The 27,277-nt window shown below is 41.2% G+C and overlaps 1 protein-coding gene across 2 annotated transcripts; it reads right to left on the bottom strand.

Annotated features, from left to right (window-relative positions):
- Positions 1-1,749: 1,749 nt before the first annotated feature.
- LOC139309046 (cytochrome P450 2K6-like) lies at positions 1,750-18,447 on the bottom strand. 2 transcript variants are annotated; one of them, XM_070933113.1, is made up of 9 exons: positions 17,695-18,447; positions 16,176-16,338; positions 14,897-15,046; positions 13,095-13,255; positions 12,653-12,826; positions 9,461-9,605; positions 8,629-8,813; positions 2,828-2,969; positions 1,750-2,636 (listed from the first exon to the last, which is right to left on the bottom strand). In XM_070933113.1, the coding sequence occupies exons 1-9, from the start codon at positions 17,875-17,877 to the stop codon at positions 2,452-2,454; spliced, it is 1,488 nt and encodes a 495-aa protein (XP_070789214.1). In that variant the 5' UTR covers positions 17,878-18,447; the 3' UTR covers positions 1,750-2,451. The 2 variants fall into 2 exon arrangements, with proteins under 2 accessions (XP_070789214.1, XP_070789216.1); XM_070933115.1 differs by lacking the exon at positions 2,828-2,969 and having other exon boundaries at positions 2,443-2,636.
- Positions 18,448-27,277: the final 8,830 nt, after the last annotated feature.

Below are 27,277 nucleotides of genomic sequence, written 5' to 3'. Positions count from 1 at the left end.
CTCAATTTTCTAATCCCTTATCTTTTTTAGTTTTAGCAATATATTTTTTCTGCTTTACTTCTTGCAAGTGTAACATTTAAATCATTTTTATCATCTCAATTTCATTCATTTTTACATTGGATTTCAAATGTATTTCTCAAAATATCTTAACACTATATTTTCACTTTATTCAAATATATATTTATAAAGTGCATCTTAATCCTTTCTCATTTTACCCACTCTACTTATTTTTATATGCCCTTTTTAATTGTACACAATATCAATCAAACAATTTTTTATTCTTTATAGCCTGATTTCTGGATGTTCTATTAATGAGAACTGTTTTCAGGTTGGCAATTAAAGTTTCAAACCCATCTAAATATTATCTTTGAGGTTTGCTTTCTAGATGTGCACAAGATTCTAGAATTTCTGAGGTTAGCATCCATTTAGTGGCTTCAGTTGCATTTTTATCCATCCATTTAATTTAAATTTTTATCTGGGTATCATAATTATTAAACCTTGATGAGTAACTCTTAAAAATTTCCAGTGGTGTATCAGAGTTAGAATTAATGAATAGTGGCCACTTTCCAGTTGTGAATCTACCTCTCTCTTTTACAAAAAATTCAAAAGTACACATGATACTATCCAATAATTAACTATAAGATTTTCTTCCCGGTCCCCCTCCCCCTGATAGGTGTTTTCTCCTGGGTGGTCTGCACTTATGGAACCTTTAAGGATACATGGGTTCAGATGTGCAGTCACCTGTCTTGCATACAGATATGTTCAGTTAGCTTTTAGGACTTTAAATTCTCTAAAATACAAGGGTTCCTGTAATACACTCTCCTCATAATGGATCTTAAATTGGTGAAATAATGTAGGATCATTTGGTCCCATCCTAGCATTTAAATCCCCACCTATTATTATTGTGCTCCAAAATATTGTTGACCAGATTGTTCTTATTAAGAGGAATATAAATGTTAAAAAGCAGAATCTCCTATGGTTGGATGAGGGATAGGTAGCCACAACCCATGGCTGTAAAGAAGGTAATAAGACACAACTGAATTGCAAGATTGTGCTAACTAGTTATAATACCATGTTTAGATATCCCACCTGCTTTGCTCAGGAAAGCGGAGAGTTAACTTAGTAACCATCTAGCTTCACCTCTGAAGAAACCCAAGTTCCTTATAGGAAGAGGACAACAAATTGTGATATATAGTTTTTTTTATATAGTGAAAGAGGAGAGTCGTTTGAGGCCCTTCAGGAGGTATGGTTTTGACAAGAGGAAGCTGCAAGGTTATTATCTCAACAAGCTCAAGGTTGACTCAGCCTTCCATCCTTCCGAGGTGGGTAAAATGAGGACCCAGATTGTTGGGGGAAATATGCTGACTCTGTAAACCGCTTAGACAGGGCAGTAAAAGCACTATGAAACGGTATATAAGTCTAAGTGCTATTGCTATTATGTTGGGCTGGGAGAGCAGCAGCAGCAATTATAGCCTCCTCTAAAGGGTGGTTTGTTTAATATAAGTCCTGCATCACGGTGTGTGTGTGTGTGTGTGTGTGTGTGTGTGTGTGTGTGTGTGTGTGTCTCGGAGACTTGCCTTGTGGGATTTCCTCCGGAGGTGTTGGGCAAAGAGATGTTAGGTCATGCTGCATTCAGCTCTGTGTCATTGGTTTTGGCAAGAGCCCCCCACCCCCTACCCCTGATTTGTTGCTGGAGGCCCCATGGAATTTCCTGATGTAAAATATTATTTTATTGGTTTTTGAAGAAATAATAGAAATGATAACTAGGTTTATAAAGCAAATATATGAATTTACAATTAGAGCTATTGCAAAAAAAAATTATGAGACTTCTTTTTTAAAAGTAATTAAAATACTCAAAGTAAAAGAAACAAAAATTTCTAACCAGAAACAGAAAGGAGAAAAAATAGTAAAAGCCAAAGGAAACAAATGGCCCCAAAAGAAAAATTAAGTAATATGATACAAAGCACTTTGCTTTTCATGATTTCCCACTGTTCTTCCCTATTAGAACCTATATTTTATGTTTCTATAGATTACTGCTATTCATCTTTTAGGCAACACATGAAACTTATAGAATAGATAGTTTGGTCTAGTGGTTAAGACACCAGCCTAGAAAAGAAGGAGATTGTGAGTTCAGGTCCCACTTTAGCAATGAAATCCAGCTGGGTGACTTTGGGTTAATAACCAGGAAACTCTGAGTTCTAGCTGGGGTGACTCTGGGCCAGTCTCTCCTCTTAGCCCAAAGAGCTTTGGGAAAATAAGGGTAGGATAGTGTATTGGATATGTTCTCCTCCTTGAGTTATTTCTAAAAATAATAAAGGTGGAATTCAAATAAAATAAATATAATGAATATAATGTAATATGGAATCGGATTGTCAGATTTTGTCTCTCTGTCAAAATAAAGCTATTTAAAAGATGAGAAAATAGCTTATTATGAGTTTTTTCCCTGTCAGATCAAGATAAGACAGCACAGGTCTTGTAAGGCATGGGAGGGGTGGTAAGTCCAAGAGCAGGAGTCAGGTCCAGATCATCTTTAGATGTTCCTGAAGGTGGCTGGAAGGTAAATCTCTGGAGGAGGTTGGTAAAGAAAAGGAAGAGCCCCATTTTGGCAAGGGTCTCCCCAGCACATACTCTCTGACCTGGAAGAAAACAGAGATGGCAAAAAAGATGAGGTTTTTTGGCTTCTTAAACTATTTTACATGGCTTTCCATAGTCACATTGCCTCAAAGGAATAATTATAATCTTAAAGGAAATAATGAATCTTCCTAACTATCCTATTGCACTGAAACTCTTTCCAGGATAGCTTTTCACATATACAGAGTGATATTACCTGCAGAGAAAGGCATGAATGCATCCCTCTTCACAAATTTTCCTTCAGAGTCAAGAAAATGCTCAGGGTAGAATTCATGAGGTTTCTCCCACTGGGATTCATCATGGAGCACTGATGATAGCAAAGGAACAATTTGCATACCCTAAACAATGAAATTATATAAAGAAGAGTATTTTCCATTTAACATATTGTTGTAGAAATTATTATAATGAAATTTTATGTCATTGCTTAAAATGCAAATCAGTCAACAATATCAGTCTAGTCTGAAATAAAAATAACATCCTGAATAAGACATTCATCTTAATAACCAAACCCCACTAACTCTTTTGTAACATCATTCTATATTTTAACATAGTTTTTCTAAAACAATATGCAATTTATATTGGTCAGTGTGACCCCTAGATATTTAATCATCTTCTCTATTTTTTCATCCTTTTTTCAATTATTTTATCGTGAACATTTTTCTTTTTTGTTGATTAATTTTAAAACCAGCTAATATGCGCAAATGCTTCAGTTTCTTCATTAGATGTTCTATACCTGTGATGGAGAACCTATGGCACGTATGCCGGAAGCGGCACATAGAGCCATTTCTCTGGGCACACGGAGCCATCGCCCATTGCTTTTCTGGGATCCAGCGCTCTGGCCAGATGGTCTTCACATGCGCGGGAGTACCAGAAACCAATCCAGAGCAGCTGCCTGGTGCGCATGCATGCACTAGGCAGATGATCTTCCGGTTTCCGGCATTCATGCACGTGTGAACACCAGGTAGCCAGCGCTCACGCCCATGCTGGAACCCACAAAGGGAGCAAGGGCAAGGGGAGCAGAGCTGCCAGCCAGGCCAGGCAGGCTGGGGCTTCCCTCCCTCCCCACCCAAACGGGCTTCTTGCACAGCCTTATCCCTCCAGCCCACAGCATTGCCACGTGTCCACAGTCCAAAGCACCTGGCCAGCTCAGGCATATGGGGCAGGGCGACAGGGTTTACTGGCTGGGCAGTCGGCTGTCCCACATGCTGCTCCTGCCCTTGCGAGGGTGTGATGGCAGTTCTTATGCTGCCACTTCCAGCTGGGATGCTGGAGGAAAAGGAGAAGGAGCCATGCTGCCCAGTGGTGGGATTCAAGTAACTGGTTCTCTGCCCTAATAATTTCTTCTAACAACCAGTTTGCCAAACTATTCAGAAAGTTAACAACTGGTTCTCCCAAAATAGTGCTAACTGGCTGAATCCCATCACTGGCACTGCCCCAGGAGGGCCGGAGGAGAGCACAGCATGGAGACAACACTGATGGTTAAGAGGCGTGCTGGCCAGGAAGTGACTGGGAAAGGTGGGGGGACTGCGTTGACTTATTCCTGGTGGCAGGCTGGGAGGGATGCTTCATCCTGGCCTCCCAACCTGAGTCCCGGGAACACTGATGCGTCTTATTTCCAAGGCCGGGAAGGGGCTCTGGCTTTCCAGTGGAGGGAGACAACATTCCTCTCCCTGTCTGGGGCTGTGGAATTGGGTCATCGGTGGGGATGTCCTGCCACCTCGACAGGGTCCAGGGGGGTGGACAAGGGGGTAAGCAGGGAGGTCAGAGGACTCCCGAAAGACCAAGTGGAGCTGATGCATGTGCACTGGACAGCTGATCCTCGTGCATGTATGCGCACCAGAAACCAGAAGAAAAGGTGGTCACACCTGCGCTGGAAACGAGAAGATCATCTCCTTTTCTGGTTTCTGGCGCACGCTTCGTCACTTGGTGCCGAAAATATTCGCACAGATATGATAACTAGATCTGTTTTGACTATAGAAATAGTGTGCATTGGTTCTTTAATTCTTCTTTCTCTTGTTTTCCTTTTTTGAACTTTTCTTTTTTCATTATTCTGTTTTTTATTAGTTTTGTAAATTCAATAAAATTATATTAAAAAAACCAAATTATTATAATGAAATTTTAAAGGTAGTATTGCAAATGTTATCATTGTCGTCAGTTATTCAGTCGTGCCTGACCTTCGGCCACTTTATGAATCACCACTCTCCATACACTCACACCATGACATGGCTCTTTTGGATGGTGATTTGGAGGCTTATTTTCGAGGCTTTTTTCGGCTCGTTTTTTTCTGAAAAAATGGGCCAACCCCCCCCCCTTGAAAATGGGCTGAAAAAAGCCTTGAAAATAGGCTAAAAAAAGCTTCAAAAACAGGCTGAAAGAATCCTCAAAAACGGGTTGAAAAAAGGCTAGAAAAAGGCCAAAAAATGGCCTGAAAAAAAAGGGAGGCCAAAAACTTTTTTTTGTTGTTCTCCTCTTCTAAATTTAGCTGCACCTTATAGTCAAGTGTGTCTTATAGTCTGAAAAATACAGTAATCTGCATTTGGTTGTGAGGCTGATGTTTTTACTCTTTTAGATGTTATTCATGCCAGATATAGCAGTTCTTCCAAGTGCTATATGCCTTCTGATCTTAGGGCATATCAATTTTGGAGCCTAGGAAGATGAATTCCTTTACTGTTACTATGGCCTCATTGTCAATCTGCACTCTGACCTATGTGTTTTCTGCAGTTGTCTTTATCTTTGCTTGATGTTAAGATGTAGTCCAAATTTTTCACTTTCATCTTTGATTCTTAGTATTAACCACTCCAGATTCTCCTTGCTTTCCGCAAGCAATGTTGCATCATCAGCATATTGGAGGTTGTTAATATTCCTACCACTAATTTTAACCCCAATGGTAGATTCCTCCAAATGGGCATTTCTCATAACTATTTCTGTGTACATGTTGAATAGTATAGGTAACAGGATGCAAACTTGCTGAGTGCCTTTTCCCAATTCTGAACCATTTTGTGTCACCATATTCCATTCTTACAGTGGCTCCCTGATCAAAGTAAAATGACTGATTGAGCTGCTTGTGGTGTGGTGATATTACCAGTTCTATGAGGCAGTTCCAGAGGTTGTCATGGCTAACACAGTCAAAGACTTTTGTGTAGTCAATGACATTCCTTTGCTTTTCCATCATCCAACAAAAATTGGCAATATGATCACACATTCCTCTACTTTTCTGAAATCCTGATTGTACATCAGGCAATTTTCTTTTGGTGGTTGGATTCAAACATTGCTGGATTATCTTCAAGACAATTATAGTCAACTTTTGAGTTATCACTTATGACTTATCACTTTTAAATACAGATTATAAGATTTTTACTAAAATATTAGCAAATAGGCTAATGCCACTTATGCAACAAATGATTCATAATGATCAAACTGGTTTTATTAATAAGCGATATATGAAAGGTAATGTAAGGCAAATAGTTAATATTTTGGAGTATTTGGGAAAGAACAACCAGGTCCCTGCGGTGCTTATATTCTTAGATGCGGAGAAGGCGTTTGATCGATTGAACTGGAATTTTTTACTGAAAATAATTGAAAAGATGCAGTTTGGAGAGTACTTTATACAATCTATTAAGGCAATATATTAGCAACAAACAGCACAAGTAATAATCAATGGTAGTTTAACGGAAACTTTTAATATAGAAAAAGGAACAAGACAAGGATGTTCCTTATCTCCATTACTATTTATTTTGACTTTGGAACTTTTGTTGAATAAAATATGTGGCTCAGATAAAATAAGGGGAATTAAAATTAGGCATGATGATTACAGATTACGAGCATTCGCAGATGACCTGATTGTGACTTTGATCCAACCAGCACAATCGGTTATAGGTCTAATAGATATAATTAATCAATATGGACAAATATCTGGATTTAAAATAAATGCGGGGAAAACAAAGATAATAACTAAAAATATGGCTACAAGTCAAAAAGAAGAAATAGAAAGAATAACGGGATTTGAAACAGTAAAGAAGGTTAAATATTTAGGGGTTTATATTATGACATCAAATGCAAAATTATATAAGTATAATTATGAATTGTTGTGGCAAAAAATACAGAAAGAGATGGAAAACTGGAAAAAATTGCAACTATCATTGCTGGGAAGGATAGCTGCAGTGAAAATGAATATTTTGCCAAAGTTCTTATTCCTTTTTCAAATGATACCAATATTGAAAAAAGATGGAAATTTGAATGAATGGCAGAAGGGTATTACTAATTTTGTATGGGCAGGAAAGAGACCGAGAATAAAACAAAAAATAATGCAAGATATACGTGAAAGAGGAGGTCTCAAAATGCCTAATTTAAGATTGTATTATGAGGCAGCTACCCTTTCAGCAATTAGTGATTGGATTAACTCAACAGAAGAGAGAATATTGAATACTGAGGGATATGATTTGTTATATGGGTGGCATGCATATTTACTATACGATAAAAAGGTGGACAAGAATTTTAAAAGTCATATATTAAGGAATGCATTACTACGTGCATGGAAAAAGTATCAATATAAATTAAATAATAAATTACCTATATAGGCAATACCTAGACATATGATAGAGAATATAAGTGTAGAACAGAAACAAGATATGATTACTTACAAAGAGCTTCTTATTATAGAAAGACGTACATTGCAGTTAAAGTCTTTAGAGGTATTAAAGGAAGAAAGGATAATTCAAACTTGGTTTCACGGACAGTTGTACATTAGATGGAAAGAAGATCAGAAAATTGGTATCTTGCAAAATGAGGAAAATTTGATAAAACAAATTAGGGATCAAAGTCCAATGCATATCAAAAGGTTGTATAATGCATTGACAGAAATAGATTCAGAAACTGAGTTAGTGAAGGACTGTATGATAAAATGGGCACAAAATATTGAGGAACCAATAATGATGGAAACATGGGAAAAAATATGGGTCAGAAATGTAAAATTTACCTAAGCCCAAAACTTGAGAGAAAATTTTTACAAAATGTTTTATAGATGGCATTTAGATCTCAAAAAGTTAGCTTGTACGTATCCAAGCTTACAACCTACATGTTGGAGATGTAAATGCGCTGATGCAACGTATTATCATATATGGGGGACATGTAAAAAAAATTAAGGCATTTTGGATTAAGATATGGTGGATTATACAAAATATTCTTAAAAAGAAGATAAAATTTACTCCACAGTTGTTTTTATTAGTACAGACTGTACGGTTATAGAGACTAATTTGATTCTGAACTTAATAACTGCAGCCAGACTTTTGGTGGCGCAGTACTGGAAGAAGGAAGACTTACCTATTGAAGAATGGACATTAAAAGTAGCTAATTTGGCAGAGATGGTTAAAATCTCTGCATATTTGAAGGATTGTTCGAATGAAAGATACATATTGGAATGGAGAAGATGGACTGATTATATTCAAAACGAATATAGGACTAAAATGTTGCAAATAGCTTATGAATGAACTATTAAGGTGAATTCTTATATTCTTATATTTTGATATGTATGGGGGAGTTAAAGTGTAAGGGGGAGTGAAGAGCTCATAGTTTGTTTGTTTATGTTTGTTTATGTTTGTTAAATGCTATACCCTGTATTTTGCTCTGGGAAGTCGGGGGGGGGGGGAGAAGGGAAGGGTGGGGGGAGGAAGGGGGGGGAAAACTTTTCAATAAAAAAAAGACAATTTTAGTCAAGTATGATATCAAGGTAATGATTCAGTAGTTGGAGCAATTTTTCATATCTCCTTTCTTTGACATTTGGATAAATAATGACCTTTTCTATTCTTTTGGTCACTGACCAGACTTCCATACACTTTGTCGAAGTGCTGTCAGTGCTTTTGTTGGCAGTGGTCTTAGCAACACTGCAGGAATTCCATCAACTCCCAAATTGTGAGTTCAATTACTGTATGTTCATAAATTGTTTATACTGTACAAAGAATGATTGGAACATTAACAATTGGATCATTTCACAAAAACTACCTTGGGAATGAAGAAACCTTTGAAAGTTATATCCTTGGTGGTTGCATGGGGCAAATTGGTTGGAACAATATCAGCAAATCTTTGAATTTCATGAATTACTGCATTGGTGTAAGGCATTTTGACTCGGTCTTCTGCCCTTGGCTGACGAACTCCAATCTCTTTTGCAATTTCTTCTTGGACCTTCCCTGGGAGAATAGAATCACATTATGCATCAAGATGATTCCATAAGTTGAATTTTGTTTTAAACGGGAATTTATGCAAAAATTGCAAAGTACATTTAGAATATAGTTCTGAAGATAATATTGTATTTTGTGATCTATGTTTGTAATTTTCTTTCTGTATTTTTTTGCTTTTATTCACTATATGTTTTATTCTATGATTATCTCCATGCAGAACAATGACTGATTATTTATATTTTAAATAGAAATAGAAACTATGACATACTTAGTGAAGTAAAAGAAATCAATTATGGGAGGATTGTGCTTGGAATATATCATTCTTAGCAAAAAGCTTTCTTCTGTCTTAGCTTCTATTCAGCAGTAATGGGAATTATTGCTTATAAGTATAGTAATGGGAATTATTGCTTATAATTATAATAGGTGCATAACACACATTCTGTAGCTGGTGCACCTTTCCAAAATCTCTGAAGGTACATGTGTGAGTCCTTCTTATGATGACATCTTATATTCACTCTCACATCACATCACATTAATATAAATATAAATATAAATAGATGGGGCAACTCATTCTTGCTTCTTATTCTCCCACACCTTGTTATTTGGCAAGTAATTATATATTTTTATTGAAATTCAGTCAAATAAAAACTGCTTACTTTGAATCTCTGGATACTTCATCATTAGGAGTATGCCCCAGCACAAAGTGTTTGCGGTTGTATCCATGCCAGCACCAAATAGGTTATCCACAAGAGCTTTAAGGTTATCATTATGGAAATAACTATCTGTTGATTTCTTATTCTCCTGAAGAGTATAAAGAAAAAATATCAAGGAAATTCAGTGTATTCCTGCAATCTAAATACATGAACAGATGTAATAGTGGTCTTTAAATTTTGTGACATCATTTACCCAATGTAAAGAGATTTTAAGAGAAATCTAGACTCTAGATTTCTGCTTATATAAAGCTTTATTAAAGCAATATTTTTAAAAAAACCATCCTCACATATATATACTTCTTAAAAGTTACATCTATTGCAATGCTGTCTACATGGGGCTCCCCTTGAGGTGCACCCGGAGGCTCCAACTGGTGCAGAATGCGGCTGCGCGGGGGATTATGGGAGCGAGAGGGCGCTCCCATGTGACACCTCTCCTGCGCGAACTGCATTGGCTCCCGGTGGACTTCCGGGTGCGCTTCAAGGTACTGGTTACCACCTTTAAAGCACTCCATGGCATCGGACCTGGGTATTTGCGGGACCGCCTTCTGCTGCCAATAGCCTCCCACCGGCCAGTACGCTCCCACAGAGAGGGACTCCTCAGGGTGCCGTCAGCTAGGCAGTGTCGGCTGGCGACCCCCAGGGTGAGGGCCTTCTCTGTGGCAGCACCTGCCCTCTGGAACCATTTGCCCCCGGAGATACGGAGGATATCAGATCTCCGGGCTTTTCGCCGTGCCCTAAAAACTTTTTTCTTCCATCAAGCAGGGCTGGCGTGACCCCCCCCCCCGGTTTTTGAGATATTAGATTTTTTAATTGTTTAATGGGTTTTAGTCGTAAGGTTCTTAATTTTTGGCCAAAGGGTATAATTCTTTTAAATTTTGTATTGGATGTTTTTTACTTGGCTGTGCACCGCCCTGAGTCCACTAGGAGAAGGGCGGTATACAAATTTAAATAAAATAAAATAAATAAATAAATAAAAGTAGTCCTTAAATTATGACCATTCAGGGAGCATTTTAAATTATGATGATGTTGAACAAATGGTTATTGTGATCATTCTTGGAGTACCAACAATCCCAGCACCCCCACAATTTTGTGATCATGAGCTGGGTGCTTGACAATTCTCTTGCACTTACTATGGTTCAGTGATCTCTGATCACATACTTGCCATTTGTGACCTTCCTTGTTGTTTTCTTCCAAAAAAACCATTGGGGAGCCAGTAGGGACTTTCTGGTGTAAGTCTCTCCACCTATGCACCAGCCCCTCTTTGAAATATCACATCCCTTCCCACCTTTCAACTCTGCCTCTCATGCACCCTTGTCGTCCCCCCCCCATGCACTCCCGAACATCTTCCCAAGCCTTGCTATGCCTTCCCCACAATTTCATACATGTCTTCACTCATTCCTGTCTGGCAGCAACCACTTCAAGCCATGCTGTGCTTGTGCTGTGCTGCTCCAGCCACCTACATATCAGGGGTGGGTTCTGTTTACCTTTACTGCTGGTTCACAACTGGGCTGTGCACAGTATCCTACCAAAAAACAATATGTGAAGGTCTTGATTGACCAAAGACCATATAGGTTCATGGACCTATATGTTGATGGCCAAAGCAATAGAGGACTGTGATAATGAGGAACATTTGGTAAAGACCATGAGTTATTGAATGAATTGAAATGAAGAAAAATTAAAATGTTTCCTGTTGTGAAATTTAAACGGAAGGAGAAAATTGATCTAAATGAAGACAGCTTGATCTTGTAGATTGGCATTTACTGTATCAATGTATGCAGGGAAATTAAAATTAGGATTAATTACCACAGAAAGGGCAGAAATGTATGTCAGAAAACATGAACTCAGGTCATCCTTTTGTTGTGGCTGTCTAGGGAAGTGCATATGCCGAATGGCTGTTGCACGTTATGTTCCAGTGAATGGTGACAATGGAAGAACCAGGAATGTGTTCGGAGAAAAATTGTGTTTAACATCCCCCACCTCTCTCTGCCAGTTCTTCTCAATACATGCCAGCTCAACGCTTTCTTTCATGAAGAGTGATTTAATTTTAACTCACATGAAGAAGAAAGACTTCCGGTTTCAGAGCTCACCTTCACTTTTCCATGGATTTCATTCATAGACTGCAATGTCTAAAAAGGGAGAATGGCTTTCCTCTTCTCCTGCACTGATCAGTTTCTGGACCACATATCCCAACCCATATCACAATAATTAATATCCCAATATTTATAAATAAAGATAAAAGGGTTGCTTCCCAAGGGCCCACCTGACCCATCTCCTTACTAGAATTATCCCTCCATAAGAGACAATAGAAGTGGTACTACAGGTAATCCTCAATTTATGACCACAATTGGACATTGAGAAAAGTGGTGGTTAAGCAAGACCCCCATGTGACTGCTTCACTCAACTGCTACAAAAAACAGTGTTGCTGTCAGATTTGCCTCCGTTCAAAACTCAAGAAAGAAAAACCCCAACTCCATGTTTGTAGAGAAAGGTACTTTTACTGAGCATGAACTGATAGCAACGAAAAGGAAGCAAGATCTGAGGCAAAAGGTGCGAAAGTTATATATTGAAAGTATTCCCAAATCCCTCCCCCCAAGGACCCCGGCTGAATGTCCAATCCTGAGCTACCCAAGGTGTCATATGAGGTGCATCTTCAGATGGCCCCATCCATCTGGTATGCCAGAACAATTGACCTTGATTGACTATCAACAAGTCCATTCAGCTGCGCAGAAGATGATGAGAGTATTTCTCCCTTTTCCTCCCTATTCGGTCACATCACAAGACATCTCCACCAGCTCACTTTCCCCCCACCCAAATACCTATACAGCAGGGGTGAAATCTAAAATTTTTCCCTACTGGTTCTGTGAGTGTGGCTTGGTGGGCATGGCAGGGGAAGGATACTGCAAAATCTCCATTCCCACCCCACTCAAGGGAAAGGATATTGTAAAATCTCCATTCCCACACCACTCTGGGGCCAGCCAGAGGTGGTATTTGCCAGTTCTCCGGACTACTCAAAATTTCCGCTATCGGTTCTCCAGAACCTGTCAGAACTTGCTGGATTTCACCCCTGCTATACAGCCCTTCACCATTATTTTGGCAGCCGATAGCAAGCAAGCATAATTTAAAATGCCTTATTACCTCTTTCTGCCGAACAAGAAATGCATCAATAAAACTCCTCTGGTTATTTTCATCCAGATCTTTGAGATTTTCAAGGAAGGTAGCCTGTATGAAATCATGTAACTCCTTTCGGTTATTCATTATTGTCTTACGAGCACCCAAAAGGAATCCCAGCTTGGGAAACATATTATACAGCTGAAACGGTATAGAATAATAAGAGAGGTAGCATATTAACAGAGCTGAATATGATGAATATATTCTCTGGTAGACATCTCAAAACATCCTTATCCAAATAAAGTTTGTTCCATAGTCCATAAAATCATCATCATCATCAACAATAACAATAAAATTCATGGAGCTATGGTTAACCATAGATTTCTAATCAATTAAGTTCCAAATCTAATGAATTAATCTTTTATAAACTCTAGGGATGAAGTTTATTTCATATGAAAATTTACATTACCAACACAGCAGGGGTTCCTGCAAGGTGTACATTTTCTTCAATTAACTCGAGTAGTCTTAAAAGTGTAGCATCTTCATATTCAAATCTCTTGCCAAGTAAAAAAGAAACTATGATATTGGCGGCTGCAGCTTTCAAAATTGTTGCTGGGTCAAATGGCTTTCCTAATCATGAGCAATAAAATAAAACAGAATTGTGAAAGAATCCCAGAATTAAACCTGTTCTTTTTCACCTTTAGATTGCTTATACAAAGCATTTACATAGAAACTAGTTTATATTCTGCATAAATATAGAAGATAGCAGGAGACGCAGGTTTATGAGATAAAATTTACTGACAGTAACATAGAGAATAACTCTGTAACCTATCCTTTTGAGCCAGAGGGTGTTACACATTAATGTTATACTAGAGATATCAAGATCACATGAAGTATTAATACCACTTTATAATGCCTTGGTAAGGCCACATTTGGAATATTGCATCCAGTTTTGGTCGCCACGATGTAAAAAAGATGTTGAGACTCTAGAAAGAGTGCAGAGAAGAGCAACAAAGATGATTAGGGGACTGGAGGCTAAAACATATGAAGAACAGTTGCAGGAACTGGGTATGTCTAGTTCAATGAAAAGAAGGACTAGGGGAGACATGATAGCAGTGTTCCAATATCTCAGAGGTTGCCACAAAGAAGAGGGAGTCAAGCTATTCTCTAAAGCACCTGAGGGTAGAACAAGAAGCAATGCGTGGAAATCAAGGAGAGAAGCAACTTAGAACTAAGGAGAAATTTCCTGACAGAACAATTAACAAGTGGAACAACTTGCCTCAAGAAGTTGTGAGTGCTCCAACACTGGAAATTTTTAAGAAGATGTTGGATAACCATTTGTCTGAAGTGGTGTAGGGTTTCCTGCCTGGGCAGGGGGTTGGACTAGAAGACCTCCAATGTCCCTTCCAACTCTGTTATTCTATTCCATTCTATACATATTATTTTAAGTTAGAAGCAGTTACATTTCTGATCACAGACAAAAAGGTGCAGCAACATTCTAGTCCCATGTGGAATGGAAGAATAGTTAAGGATAGACCATGTTGCTGGCAGCATGAGGAATAAAATGAGTAACATAAAAGTTTTTAAGAAATAGATCTAATGCTTCAGAGCATAGATCCTCTCTCTATAATGACGGGGAGAGCTCCAGCTCTTCCCATCAGAAATGAAGCATTCTCATTTTTATTTACAATTTGTTTCTGCAGTTATTAAAAATGAGTGCGTTTCTTGCAAAGTTTTAAACTGTTCCAATAAGAGTTTTTAAGTACATAACTCTCCACCCATGATTGCAGGACTCAGAAGAGGGAGTCATAACATCTAGAACAGAGTGTGCCGGACCATGAAGATAAATTGAAATTGTCAACAGAACTAATAAACACTAGATAAAGGATGTACAGGCATTTTGATATGTAAATGAAACTTTGACTTTGGTTTTATTGATCATAAAGATTTGTCATGATACAAATAGCTAGTTATATATTAATGTGTAAAAGCAAAAAGTTGAGGTTGGAGTGCTTGTATCTTGTACTGTGCTAAGACCAGTTTTTTTTTTTTTGATAAGAGCAGTAAGCAGTATGATTAGACATTTTCATGCATAGAAATAGTGCTCCTATTGAAAACAATTTACCATTCTATACTCTTTAATAGCTAATTTAATATAACAATCTTCCATAAAGAATAGTTCTTGGAATATTTTTCTGAAAAAGATTCTTCTAAGTCCTCTATACACAGAAAGATACACTGGTAAATCTGCACGAGGAAATATCAATTCACCTTCATAAGTCTCAAATGTTTTGGTAAAAACACTGCACTCTTCAGTAATTTTGTCTTCAACAATACTCTTTCCCATTCCATAATCACGTAATGCAGATATTGAAAACCGCCGCATCACTCTCCAGTTTTTACCATGAGCAAAAATAATACCTGAAATTGGAGAAGTAGAGATAAGAGGTTAAGTTGAAAATCAATTTGTACCAGGAAAATTGTACCATTAAAATGCAAATTGCAACCTAATATAAATTTAGGGTATTAAAAATGAAGGTATGGAAAGCAAATATTTAGCACAGCAAATGCAGTAAATGTGCTCTGATCAAGTGGTTGCTTAAGTGTGAAGGGTAACAAAAGATGGTTTAGTTAGTATAGTAATATAAATTATAAGATGCCTATGATGAGTAAGGATTGCAATCCAACATGTAAACTATCCTGTCTCTTGCAAGGAGAAATAGTATATGATCCAAACAGAGCTTTGGGAGAAAACTCCCGCATCTATTTTCTTCTTTAGATTTTGGACCAGCCAGTTCTAGTACTTACTAGTGTCTTGACTGTGCAAATTCTCAGGTACCATAATTGGGGCAATATGAAGAAAAATGTGTGCACAATATTGGGCTTTCCTCCACCCCAAATTTGCAAACAAATATAAACAAATATGTTCAAGGGTTGGATTCATGCTATTAGTACAATATTGCCATATATTTTTGTTCTCTAGCTGCCTCTGTTGGCAATGAGTGATTAAATTAAGTTCGAATCTCGCCAGGCTCAAGATTGACTCAGCCTTCCATCCTTTCTAAGGTAGGTTAAATGAGGACCCAGTTTGTGGGGGCAATAAGCTGACTTTGTATAAAATATACAGAAGTATGAAGGCTATTGCTTAACGCATTGTAAGCCGCCCTGAGTCTCCGGAGAAGGGCGGCATATACATCAAATTAAAAAAAAAAAATCAAGGCAGCAAAATAAATATTTTATCTATCTTGTTTAGATTTCCAAAAGCTGTCCAAGTTCTCTGAGGCTACTACTATCTATGCAAACTTCAGGGGAAATGTTCCACAGGGAATCCTTGGTTATCAACCATAATTGGTTCTGGCAAAATGTTGCTATGTGACATTGTTGCTGAGCAAATAGTGTGTGTGTGGGGAGGGAGGCAGGGAGGATAAGGATCAAACCTCACCAGTTGTTTCACATTCTGAGGCAGTTGCTAAATAAGGACTACATATACATAATACTGATTGGGTTTTTGAAAGGATTGTCAACCATGATCCAGAATGACATAACTTACCAAAACCTTTTGCATAGTCCTCAAAAATGGGGACAATGGCTCTCTCTGCAAATGCCTCTGCCTGGTTCACCAAAGCCTCTTTGACCGTCTCATAGCCAGTCAGCACCACTATTTCCTGGCATCCCATTTGAAGACGGAAAACGGAACCATATTCTTTTGACAACTGGAATTCAGCAGATGAAAAAACAGAAAATTCTGATCAACAATTAGACTCACATATAAAGAGTTCTTTAAGAAGTCATATCTCAGAAACTCAAGGCTATCTTTCTTTTATGTTATATGCTACTATACTTTTAAAGTATACTTTTAAAAGTATACTTTTAAATTTTGCAGTGTAGTTAAGACATCAGAAATAACTTTCAATAGTAATAATTTCTGATATGTTCATTTCCATGCCTCCATGGGCAGCACCATTCTTTTTTTTTTTCCTTATACATCAAAGAAACATTAAATCTATAGTGGTCTACATCACAGCGCGAGAAGGAAGTAAAATTGTCCCATTACATATATAGGATAGCCAAGAAAAATCTATTACGTATACCAAGTGACATGTTTATCATATACATCAGTTTGCAGCACCATTCTTGATCGACCACACAGAACACTACAAATTGACTGCTCAGCTATGCACAAGCACCAACAACTGAAGAAAACGAAACACTTTTATGAAATGCATGGAAAATAAGATGCCAACACTTATTCTCAGATCTGACCTGTGTCTAAATCAGGAAGCTCTTGGTGCTTTGTAAACTTTCCTAAACTGACATGGAAGAGTCAGGGAACTTAATTTATTTTTATAAAAAAATTAAAATATCAGAATATAAAGGAATCTACTGCAAAACCTCTTGCATCTATTTTAAAAATGCTTTATAATCACACCTGAGATTTCTTTCTTTCTTTTTCTTTCTTTCTTTTTTTTTTTTTTGTATAAAAATTTCAAACTCTTCTGTAAAAACTTCAAAATGATTTACCAAGCCACAAAATAAATTAAATGGAATCCTACCGGGGGGTGGGGGGATTCCAATCTTTTGAGTCTTTGAATATTGTCATATTTAACCTGGGTCTATCAACATGTAAGTAAGGTTCAAAATTATGTTTTTCACTCAGTATTTTGGAAAAATATCCTGGAGCAGGAAATACAGTAAAAAAGATTTGGACAATTGTTACTCATAATATAGATCTTAAAATATATATCTGCTTATATTTTCTTAAAATATGTTAACATATGAATTAATACATATACCTTCTTCTACACAATCATAGGCAATTTTAACCATTCAAGTTTCAGATAAACAGAAAAATGTACATCCTATTAACAAAGATTTTTGTTTGTATAATCCTTGTGCATATATAAACAAATGCAAGTTAATCTCAATTTTACACATTTCCATAGACTCCTTAGAACCAACAGGGAGCATATCAATCTTATTCCAGTAAACTGGATAAATTGCTAAACTTTTATATCAGCATCAATATACTTTGGCAAAGAACATTCATAGTTGTTAATCATCAGGTTTACCTTTATCATTGTCTTAAAAGGCCTCTTCCAATCCATTATGTGCAGATTTCCCAAAACGGGTATGGTCCTGGGTCCAGGTGGAAGGTTTTGGGAGCTGTTATTCTGGAAACTACCCATTTTAAAAAGTAATAAAACTGTAAGAATGAATAGCAATAATAATAAAACAAGTCCAATCCAAGCCATTTCCTTTCAGAAGCAGTTATCAGCAACAATTAGAATGAAATCTGCAAACTGAAATGATATAAACATGTATTTCAAACTATTGATTCTTCTTCTGCGCATGCTCAAGATGGCGGCTCCCTGCTGAGTCCGCTACCACCGAGGGGGTGTTATTTGGACTACAGGGGGTCTTTGGGGGCCAGACGAAACAACTATGTCCCCTACCAGGCTAGCGGAGGCTATTGCCAACCTTTTGAGAGCTTTTTAGCTCTCCGGAGCGCTTCCTGGCCAGAGGGAGTCGGGTGTTGCAGAGGAGGCGTTTGGGGGCGTTGTCGGCCCGGATGGCTGTGGCGGCGGCCTTTGCGATCAGCTGGCAGTCGCCTGAGCAGCGGTGGAGACGGCGGCAGCGCAGCGCTCTCGGCGGACCCCTCGTCGGAGCCTCGTCGGAGTCCTGGGTGCCCAGGAGGTGTTGGCGGGGCTTGGGGAAGACGAGGAGGATGGCGGAGAGGCTGGCAGCTGTTGTGGCGCCAGCCAGGGAGGAGGCTGTGATGGCGGCTGCTGGCTGGCGGTGGAGGCGGCGGCGGCAGCCTGAAGGCTGCGAGGGAGATGGCAGGAACTAATTCCGGCGTGATCATCTTGGACTGACCTGGGCGGCTGTGAGGTGTGTGGCCGTTTGTGACCAGCCCACTAACGCCCAGAGGCCCCACAGTGAACTGATGGAGGCTGAAGTGGGTGAGCGTTGTGACCGGGAAAGACCTAGGGGGCGATGTGGAGGACCGGAAGAGGACTATGGGGGTGTTTCCCCCCTAAACGCTTTGTATTGCTCCCCCCCCCCTTTTCTGCCAGGTTTAGCCCGTATGATGGTCCCACGCTATCCAGGCCATTTTCAGTCTCAGCTGGATACCACCATCATTTTCCATCTACTCTCCATTGGATAAGGTGACCAGATTTTAACATTGGTAAAGAGGGACATTGTGGGCGTGGCTTATTTTGTGGGCGTGGCTAGCTGGTCATGTGACTGGGTGGGCGTGGCTAGCTGGTCATGTGACCGGGTGGCCATGGCTATGTGTATAGGGTAAGGTGAACAGATTTTAACATTGGTAAGAGGGACACCATTGTGGGCGTGGCTTATTGTGTGGGCATGGCTTGGAGGCCATGTGACTGGGTGGGCGTGGCTAGCTGGTCATGTGACCGGGTGGCCATGGCTATGTGTATAGGGACTACTCAAAGGGCTGGAAAGTCATTTCTGACAGGTCCTCACACTTTTGACTGGTCCTCATACTTATGACCATCCTCACATTTATGCCCGTGCAGTATTCTTAACAACCATGTCACTCATTTCACAACTGCTTCTCTTCACCATGGTGATAAGATAGGGAAAAAAACGTAAAATGTGAAGACAGTCGTAAGTTCGAGGACTGGTCAAAAGTGCGAGGACCAGTCAAAAATAACTTTTTCAGCCCTCTGAGTAGTCCATATGCACAAAAGGACTAACCAGAGGGCTGAAAAATGTCATTTCTGACAGGTCCTCGCACTTTTGACTGGTCCTCACACTTATGACCATCCTCACATTTATGCCCGTGCAGTATTCTTAACAACCACGTCACTCATTTCACAACTGCTTCTCTTCACCATGATGACAAGATAGGGCAAAAATGTAAAATGTGAGGACAGTCGTAAGTTCGAGGACTGGTCAAAAGTGCGAGGACCAGTCAAAAATAACTTTTTCAGCCCTCTGAGTAGTCCATATGCACAAAAGGACTAACTAGAGAGCTGAAAAAAGTCATTTCTGACAGGTCCTCGCACTTTTGACTGGTCCTCACACTTATGACCATCCTCACATTTATGCCCATGCAGCATTCTTAACAACCATGTCACTCATTTCACAACTGCTTCTCTTCACCATGATGACAAGATAGGGCAAAAATGTAAAATGTGAGGACAGTCATAAGTTCGAGGACTGGTCAAAAGTGTGAGGACCAGTCAAAAATAACTTTTTCAGCCCTCTGAGTAGTCCATATGCATTAAAGGATTACAGCAATAGAGAGGGATGAAGGAATGGAAATTAGAGTAGGAGTGAGGGTAAGAGAGGGAGGAAGAGAGGAGGAGAAGGAGAAAGAAAGAGGAAGTAGGGAGGAGAAAAAGAGGGTGGGGGGAAGAGAAAGTAAGAAGGAAAGAAAAGAGAGAGGTGGTAGGTTTGAGGAGAAAGATTGCTGTACAATAAAAAAGATGAAAGGGAAGAAAGCCAACCCCAAGCAAATATAAAGATATTAAGATAAAGAATGAATTGTTAAACTTTAAAGAATAAAAGAGAACAAATATGAATAAATAGCAATAATTAGAAACACACATACAAACATACAATGTATTTTCTTTGAACAGAATATTTGGCTGGTTCACAAATTTAAACAGCGTTTAGTCATTTCAATTAAATTTACAATTTCTATATTTCCTTTTTGCCATATTTATTCCTCATCTATTTTTTTTAAAAAACCAATATTATCCTTCATCCTCATCTCTAATCTTAATCAAATTCAATTTTTCCCTTCTATTCTATATTATACCCCTTCCCATTGTCATCTATTTTTATATCCATCCTCACATTGTTTAATTATGTAATTATGTAATACAGTTGTTTAATACAAATTCAACATTTTAATATAAATCAATTAGTTATAAAACTATCTTTTTTGTATATTAATCAATATGAACATGAATATTCCAATTATTTCCATGCAATCCAATTTCTTACAAATCAATTAATTATATTTACCAATAATAATAAACCAAATAATTTCTCCCATATATTCCTCCGAACCACAACTTAACCATTTCTGCTTTCAACACAATATACAATTAATAGTATCTCAATTATTACAATTCCCTAGTTAAATACAGCTTTTTTTCCTTTGTGTTTTAAAATCTTGAACTCTCCTCCTAAATTTCCCATTGTTTGCAGTTTTTCACCTACCTTTTTTGGGGAGGAAAAATAAAAATAAAAATAAATCTCTCTCTGCCTCATTTTGTCACGCTGCACCAAAGACCCTGGTTTCGGTTTCGGTTTCGTTTTTGAAGCTTAGCTAGGGGAAAAAAAAACTGCTTTACACTGATTGCCTGTAGGGCGGCCCTTTGAAGCCCCGGGCAAGAGTTTAAACAGTTTTTTTTTCTTCTAGCCATCAGCTGGGGCTCAAGAAAAATCGGGACTTTTTTGAAACGCCGCGGGACGCGGGACAAATTGCTCAAAAGCGGGACTGTCCCGCCAAAAGCGGGACGTCTTGTCACCTTACCATTGGATCATCTCCTGATATGCCCACTGCACTAACTCTGTAAACCGACTTATACTTCTGGGCCTATGGATTGGCATTGCTCTATCTGTCCTCCCTAACCGAAAGGAGAAGTTTACCTTAGGTATGAGTATTGAGGGAGTCAGCCTCGGCTATTATTTCCATCGTTTCTGGACTATTCTTGGACTCCTCCCACTACCATGAAGGCAGTGGCGTTTTCCAATGTATACTACCTAAGACTTATATACTTTTCCGTTGGACTCTTAAATCATCATGGTTGATCCCCTGGTTATAAGCCATAACTACTCCCAGTAACAAATGTATTCGACTGCAGAACTCCTTGGGCTGCAAGACTCCCCCCTCTTGCAGGCTTGGCCCTCCACTCTATCGAGGGCCTACCTTGATGATGGGTTTTGGAACCCCGAGAGGTGGCATGCAGCAAAAAGGAGAGTGAGGGGATTTTTGATTAATACTTATACAAAGTTTTTACGGGGTTTTAGGACCTGGGGGGGGGTCTGCAGAACCACAGAGCGGCAGAGTGGGTCTGAGGGTCATGGCGGGAGGAGAGAGGGAGGGGGGTTAGATAGGGAGCCGGGGGATGAGTCGAAGGGCCATTCCATCAAAACAGTGGGAGGGGCAGATATGGCGGGCGCAGGGGGCCGTATCATGTACGGGGAGTACGCACTCGCTGGTTGCGAGCGGTGGTGTGCTCCGGCCCCCAAGGCGCTTCTTGTATTCCAGGTTGTGCAGAGTCTCAGGGCCCGGGCCTTCGGTTGTTGTTGTGCAATGCCAGGTCTAGAACTAATAAAGCCCCCCTCATTCATGATTTAGTTCAAGAGGGGGGTGCGGACCTGGCTGGGATCACAGAGACCTGGCTGGGCCACGAGGGGGGGGGGTTCCCCTCGTGGAGATGTGCCCACCAGGCTTCCATGCATTTCATCAGCCGAGGGCCCAGGGGAGAGGCGGAGGGGTAGCGGTGATTATTAAAGAAAGTCTTAGTCCAAGGGAGGCCACTGTTCCTCAGATAGCTGGCTGTGAGTCCCTCTTTGTGAAGTGGGGTCATGGGGTGCAGATGGGTTTGCTGACCACGTACCTGGTTCCCTGCCACGTGGCAGATGCCCTGCCTGAGCTGCTCGACGTAATAGCCGGGGTGGCGGTGGATACCCCCAGGCTTATGGTCATGGGGGATTTCAACCTGCCATCCATCGGTGAAACATCGGAAGCGGCTCGGGAGTTCATGGCTTCCATGACGGCTATGGACCTGACCCAGTTAGTTCATGACCCTACCCACATAGTGGGACACACGCTAGACTTGAGTTTTGTCTCTGGTCAGTGGCTGAATGATCTCACAATAGAGGACTTAGTCATCAAGCCCTTGTCATGGACAGATCATTCGCTCCTTCAGCTGGACTTTTGTACTGCTCCCCCTCGCCGCAGGGAGACGGAACCGACCAGGTGGTTCCGTCCCAGGCGCCTGATGGACCCTGAGAGGTTCCTGATGGAGCTTGGGCCATTCCCAGAGGCTCTGACTCACGGCTCGGCTGAGGAGCTGGCGGCTGCCTGGAATCGGGTGGCCACCGGAGCCTTGGACCACGTCATGCCTTTCCGGCCTCTGACCCGTTGCCGTTCTCAATTGGCTCCTTGGTTTTCCGAGGAGCTGAGAGAGATGAAGCGCCGGAAAAGATGCCTAGAGAGCGATTGGAGGACCAGCCGTGCCGAATCAGACCAGACACTGGTGAGGTCTTATATCAAGACCTACCTAGTGGCAATAAGAGTGGCGAAATCTAACTATTTTTCCACTCTTATTGCATCTGCAGAGAACCGCCCAGCCGCCCTGTTCAGGGTGACCCGCTCCCTACTCCAGGTGAGAGCGAGTGTGGACCCCTTGCAGGGTAGAGCTGAGGATTTTGGGCAGTATCTGCATGATAAAATCGCTCAGATTTGGCACGGCCTGGACTCTGATTGGATAGTTCGGACGGGATGACGGAGGCAAGTCTTGAGACTGTTATCTTGGAGGAGTTTGACCCTGTGACTCCTGAGGACATGGACATGATTTTGGGGAGGCTTAACGCTACCACATGTTTACTGGACCTGTGTCCCTCCTGTTTGGTACTGGCCTCCCGGGAGGTTACACGAGGCTGGTTTCAGGAGATTACCAATGCTTCGCTGGGTTAGGGTGTCTTCCCACCGCCCTGAAAGAGATGGTGGTGAGGCCCCTCCTCAAGAAGCCTTCCCTGGACCTGGCTGTTTTAGCTAATTATCGTCCTGTCTCCAACCTTCGCTTCGCGGCGAAGGTTGTCGAGAGTGTGGTGGCGAGGCAACTTCCTCGATTCCTGGATGAACCTGTCTATCTAGATCCGTGCCAGTCGGGCTTCAGAGTGGGTTACAGCACGGAAACGGCATTGATCACATTGGTTGATGATATCTGGAGGGCTCGGGACAGGGGTTGCTCCTCTGTTCTGGTCTTCCTAGACCTCTCAGCAGCTTTTGATACCATTGATCATGGTATCATGCTGCATCGGCTAGAGGGGTTGGGAGTGGGGGGCACAGTTTTACGGTGGTTCTCCTCCTTCCTCTCTGACCGTACACAGTCTGTGTTGACGGGAGGGCAGAGGTCGACCTCGAGGTTCCTCACTTGTGGGGTGCCGCAGGGATCGGTTCTCTCGCCCCTCCTGTTCAACATTTATGTGAAGCCGCTGGGCGAGATCATCCGTGGCTTTGGGGTGAAGTGTCAACTGTATGCTGATGACACGCAGGTCATCAACCCCAGGCCACCCCAATGATGCCCTTGACATGATGTCCCGTTGCCTGGAGGCCGTGCGGATCTGGATGGGGAGGAACAGGTTCAGACTCAACCCCTCCAAGGCTGAGTGGTTGTGGTTCCCGACGTCCCGATATATCCAGCTTACACCATCGCTGACTATTGGGGATGAGATCTTACCCCCCTCAGAGAGGGCTCGCAACTTGGGCGTCCTCCTGGACTCACGGCTGTCTTTGGATGATCATATGACAGCTGTGGCCAGGGGGGCTTTTTATCAGGTTCACCTGATTTCCCAGTTGCGCCCCTTTCTGGATCGGGACGCCTTGCGCACAGTCACTCATGCCCTCGTCACTTCCCATCTGGACTATTGTAATGCTCTCTACATGGGGCTCCCCTTGAGGCTCCAACTGGTCCAGAAGGCGTCCGTGCGAGTAATAATGGGGGTGACCTGTCGCTCCCATGTAATACCCTCTTGCGCGAGCTACACTAGCTCCCGGTGGTCTTCCGGGTGCGCTTCAAGGTGTTGGTTACCACCTTTAAAGCGCTTATTATTTATTTTATTATTTATTGAATTTGTATACCGCCCTACTCCCGAAGGACTCAGGGCGGTGAACAGCCAGATAAAATACATATAATACAAATGTTAAAAAGCATTAAAATATAATTAAATAATTTGGCCCGGAAAATGAAATTTAAAACACCCCAAATTCTTAAGACAAATTTAAAATTTAAAATGTTTTTAAAAGTTTAAAAGAGAGGTTAGGCCAGGCCGGCCTGCTGAAAAAGAAATGTTTTGATGGCACGGCGAAAAGCGCGCAGGTCCGGGATCCTCCGTATCTCTCGGGGGAGCTCGTTCCAGATGGCTCTCCCCCTGGGGGCCGCCAGTCAACATTGTTTGGCCGACGGCACCCTGAGGAGCCCCTCTCTATGGGAGCGTACTGGTCGGTGAGAGGCTACTGGTGGCAGAAGGCGGTCTCGTAAATACCCCGGTCCTAAGCCATGGAGCGCTCTAAAGGTGGTAACCAAAACCTTGAAGCGCATCCGGAAGACCACCAGGAGCCAATGCAGCTCACGCAGGAGGGTGGTCACATGGGAGCACCCCGTCGCTCCCATAACTACCCACGCGGCCACATTCTGGACCAGCTGGAGCCTTCGGGTGCTCCTCAAGGGGAGCCCCATGTAGAGAGCATTGCAGTAGTCCAGGCGGGAAGTGATGAGGGCATGAGTGACCGTATTTAATTTGATCCAGAAAGGGACGCAACTGGCGAATCAGGCGAACCTGATAAAACGCCCTCCCAGCCACAGCTGTCAAGTGCTCTTCTAAAGACAGCTGTGAGTCCAGGAGGACTCCCAAGTTGCAAGCCCTCTCCGTGGGGGCCAATGACTCGCCCCCAATAGTCAGTGATGGCACCAACTGACTATATCGGGATGTCGGAAACCACAGCCACTCAGTCTTGGATGGGTTGAGCCTGAGTCTGTTCCTCCTCATCCAGATCCGTACAGCTTCATGGTTTAGGACCTGGCTATCTACAAGACCGCATTCTGCCACCTATTGCCTCCCACCGACCAGTACGCTCACACAGAGAGGGCCTCCCCAGGGTGCCATCAGCCAAACAATGTAGACTGGCGACCCCCAGGGGGAGAGCCTTCTCTGTGGGGGCCCCTGCCCTCTGGAATGAATTACCCCCGGACATACGAAGGATCTCCGACCTCCGCGCCTTCCGTCGTGCAGTGAAGACCCTGTTATGCCAGCAAACCGCTCTGATGGGATAAATGATTTTAATTTGGTCTTAATGGGGTTTTAAAATTGGTTTTAAAATGAGAGTTTTAAATTCGGCCCATGATTTAATTATTTTAATCTGCTCTTAAATTCTATTTTTGTACATTGTTTTTATTATGGCTGTTCACCGCCCTGAGTCCTTCGGGAGAAGGGCGGTATATAAATTAAATTAAATTAAATTAAATTAAATTAAATAAATAAATAAATAAATAAATAAATAAATAAATAAATAAATAATATTGCACTAAGGAGAAACTCAACTAGTATTTCTATTGAATATTCAGACTGCCCCTTATGCTAAATCACTTCCAAACTTGCCTTGGTGTTCTATCTCCTCCCTAGGAATTGGCTTACCATTCACTGTGATACTTGCGTGGGTGGTGTGTATCCTTAAATGAAAACATTGCAAAACAAGTTTAAACACATTTGAACTGCATAGCAATCCAACACGTGAAACATCTTTTAATGAATAATATTGGATTATGAAATCCTCTTGCTTATTAACAACATTTCAGATAAAGTATCCAGCAACTGGAATCATTTAGTCTATTAATGTACTGGATCTCAAGAGCAACAGTGATATATCTTCTTGTGAAATTATTCAGATGATATTTTCCCATCTTTGTCCAATCAACTGAGAAGGAAGGGGGGGCTTTCCCCATCTTCTGCTTGATCTGTTACTTCTGCCAGACAATTTCCTGAGATGTAATTCCTCTTGGCTTGTATCACTCTGATATAATGGGATTTTCTATGATGTTCTGCTATTCAAACAAAATCCCAGTATATGAATTAGCGGTTTATTGGCTATTTGCATAGGAATGGCCACTAAACAGTAGAGGTGCATTGTAGAGCATTATACTGTAAATAGCCCAGTGGTGGGATTCAGTTTTTTTAACAACAGGTTCTGTGGGCGTGGTTTAGTTGGGGGTGTGGCTAGCTGGTCATGTGTCTGGGTGGATGTGGCTAAGAGCATAGGGAATACTCAGAGGGCTGAAAAAAGTCATTTCTGACTGGTCCTTGCACTTTTGACCGGTCCTCGCACTTATGACCATCCTCACATTTATGTCGGTTGCAGCTTTCTTAACAACCGTGTCACTCATTTCACAACTACTCTTCACCACGGTGATAAGATAGGGCGCAAAATGTAAAATGTGTCGTAAGTGCAAGGACTGGTCAAAAGTGCAAGGACCAATCAAAAATAACTTTTTCAGCCCTCTGAGTAGTCCGTATGCACATAGGGACTACCCAGAGGGCTGAAAAAAGTGATTTCTGACAGGTCCTCGCACTTTTGACCGGTCATTATTTATGCCCATTGCAGCACTTAATTAAATTAATTAAATAAAAATGACCTTCTGGAGCGGTTGGAGACAGTCCGAGGCCAGCGTTCGGGCCAGCTGCAGGGCAAGGTGATACAACCGGGGTAGGTAGGCTGCTGCTGCCCAGGTGGGAGGCGGGCGCAGGCCTACAGGGCTGGCTGCAGGGTGAAGCGATTGGATGGGGTAGGTCAGGAGTCTGCAACTTTAAACACTCAACCTTAAACACATGTAAACACTTAAACCCAACCTTAAACCTGGGTGGGCATTGCCAACTCCATATTGC

This window comes from Pituophis catenifer, unplaced genomic scaffold, assembly GCF_029215685.1.
Source record: "Pituophis catenifer annectens isolate HBS135680 unplaced genomic scaffold, rPitCat1.0.hap2 SCAF_1, whole genome shotgun sequence".
NCBI classification, from domain to species: Eukaryota; Metazoa; Chordata; class Lepidosauria; order Squamata; family Colubridae; genus Pituophis; species Pituophis catenifer.
The sequence above is the reverse complement of the archived record's forward strand: the minus strand, read 5'-3'. Positions and strand labels throughout refer to the sequence as shown.

What these genes read in the sequence shown, in the direction of transcription:
- LOC139309046 (XM_070933113.1), bottom strand. Translation starts at nt 17,877, where the DNA reads ATGGCTTGGATTGGACTTGTTTTATTATTATTGCTATTCATTCTTACA. An exon ending in AACATTTGAGACTTATGAAG is followed by an intron (nt 13,256 to 14,896) that starts GTGAATTGATAT and finishes GCTCATGATTAG; the next exon opens with GAAAGCCATTTGACCCAGCA. An exon ending in CAGGAACCCCTGCTGTGTTG is followed by an intron (nt 12,827 to 13,094) that starts GTAATGTAAATT and finishes ATACCGTTTCAG; the next exon opens with CTGTATAATATGTTTCCCAA.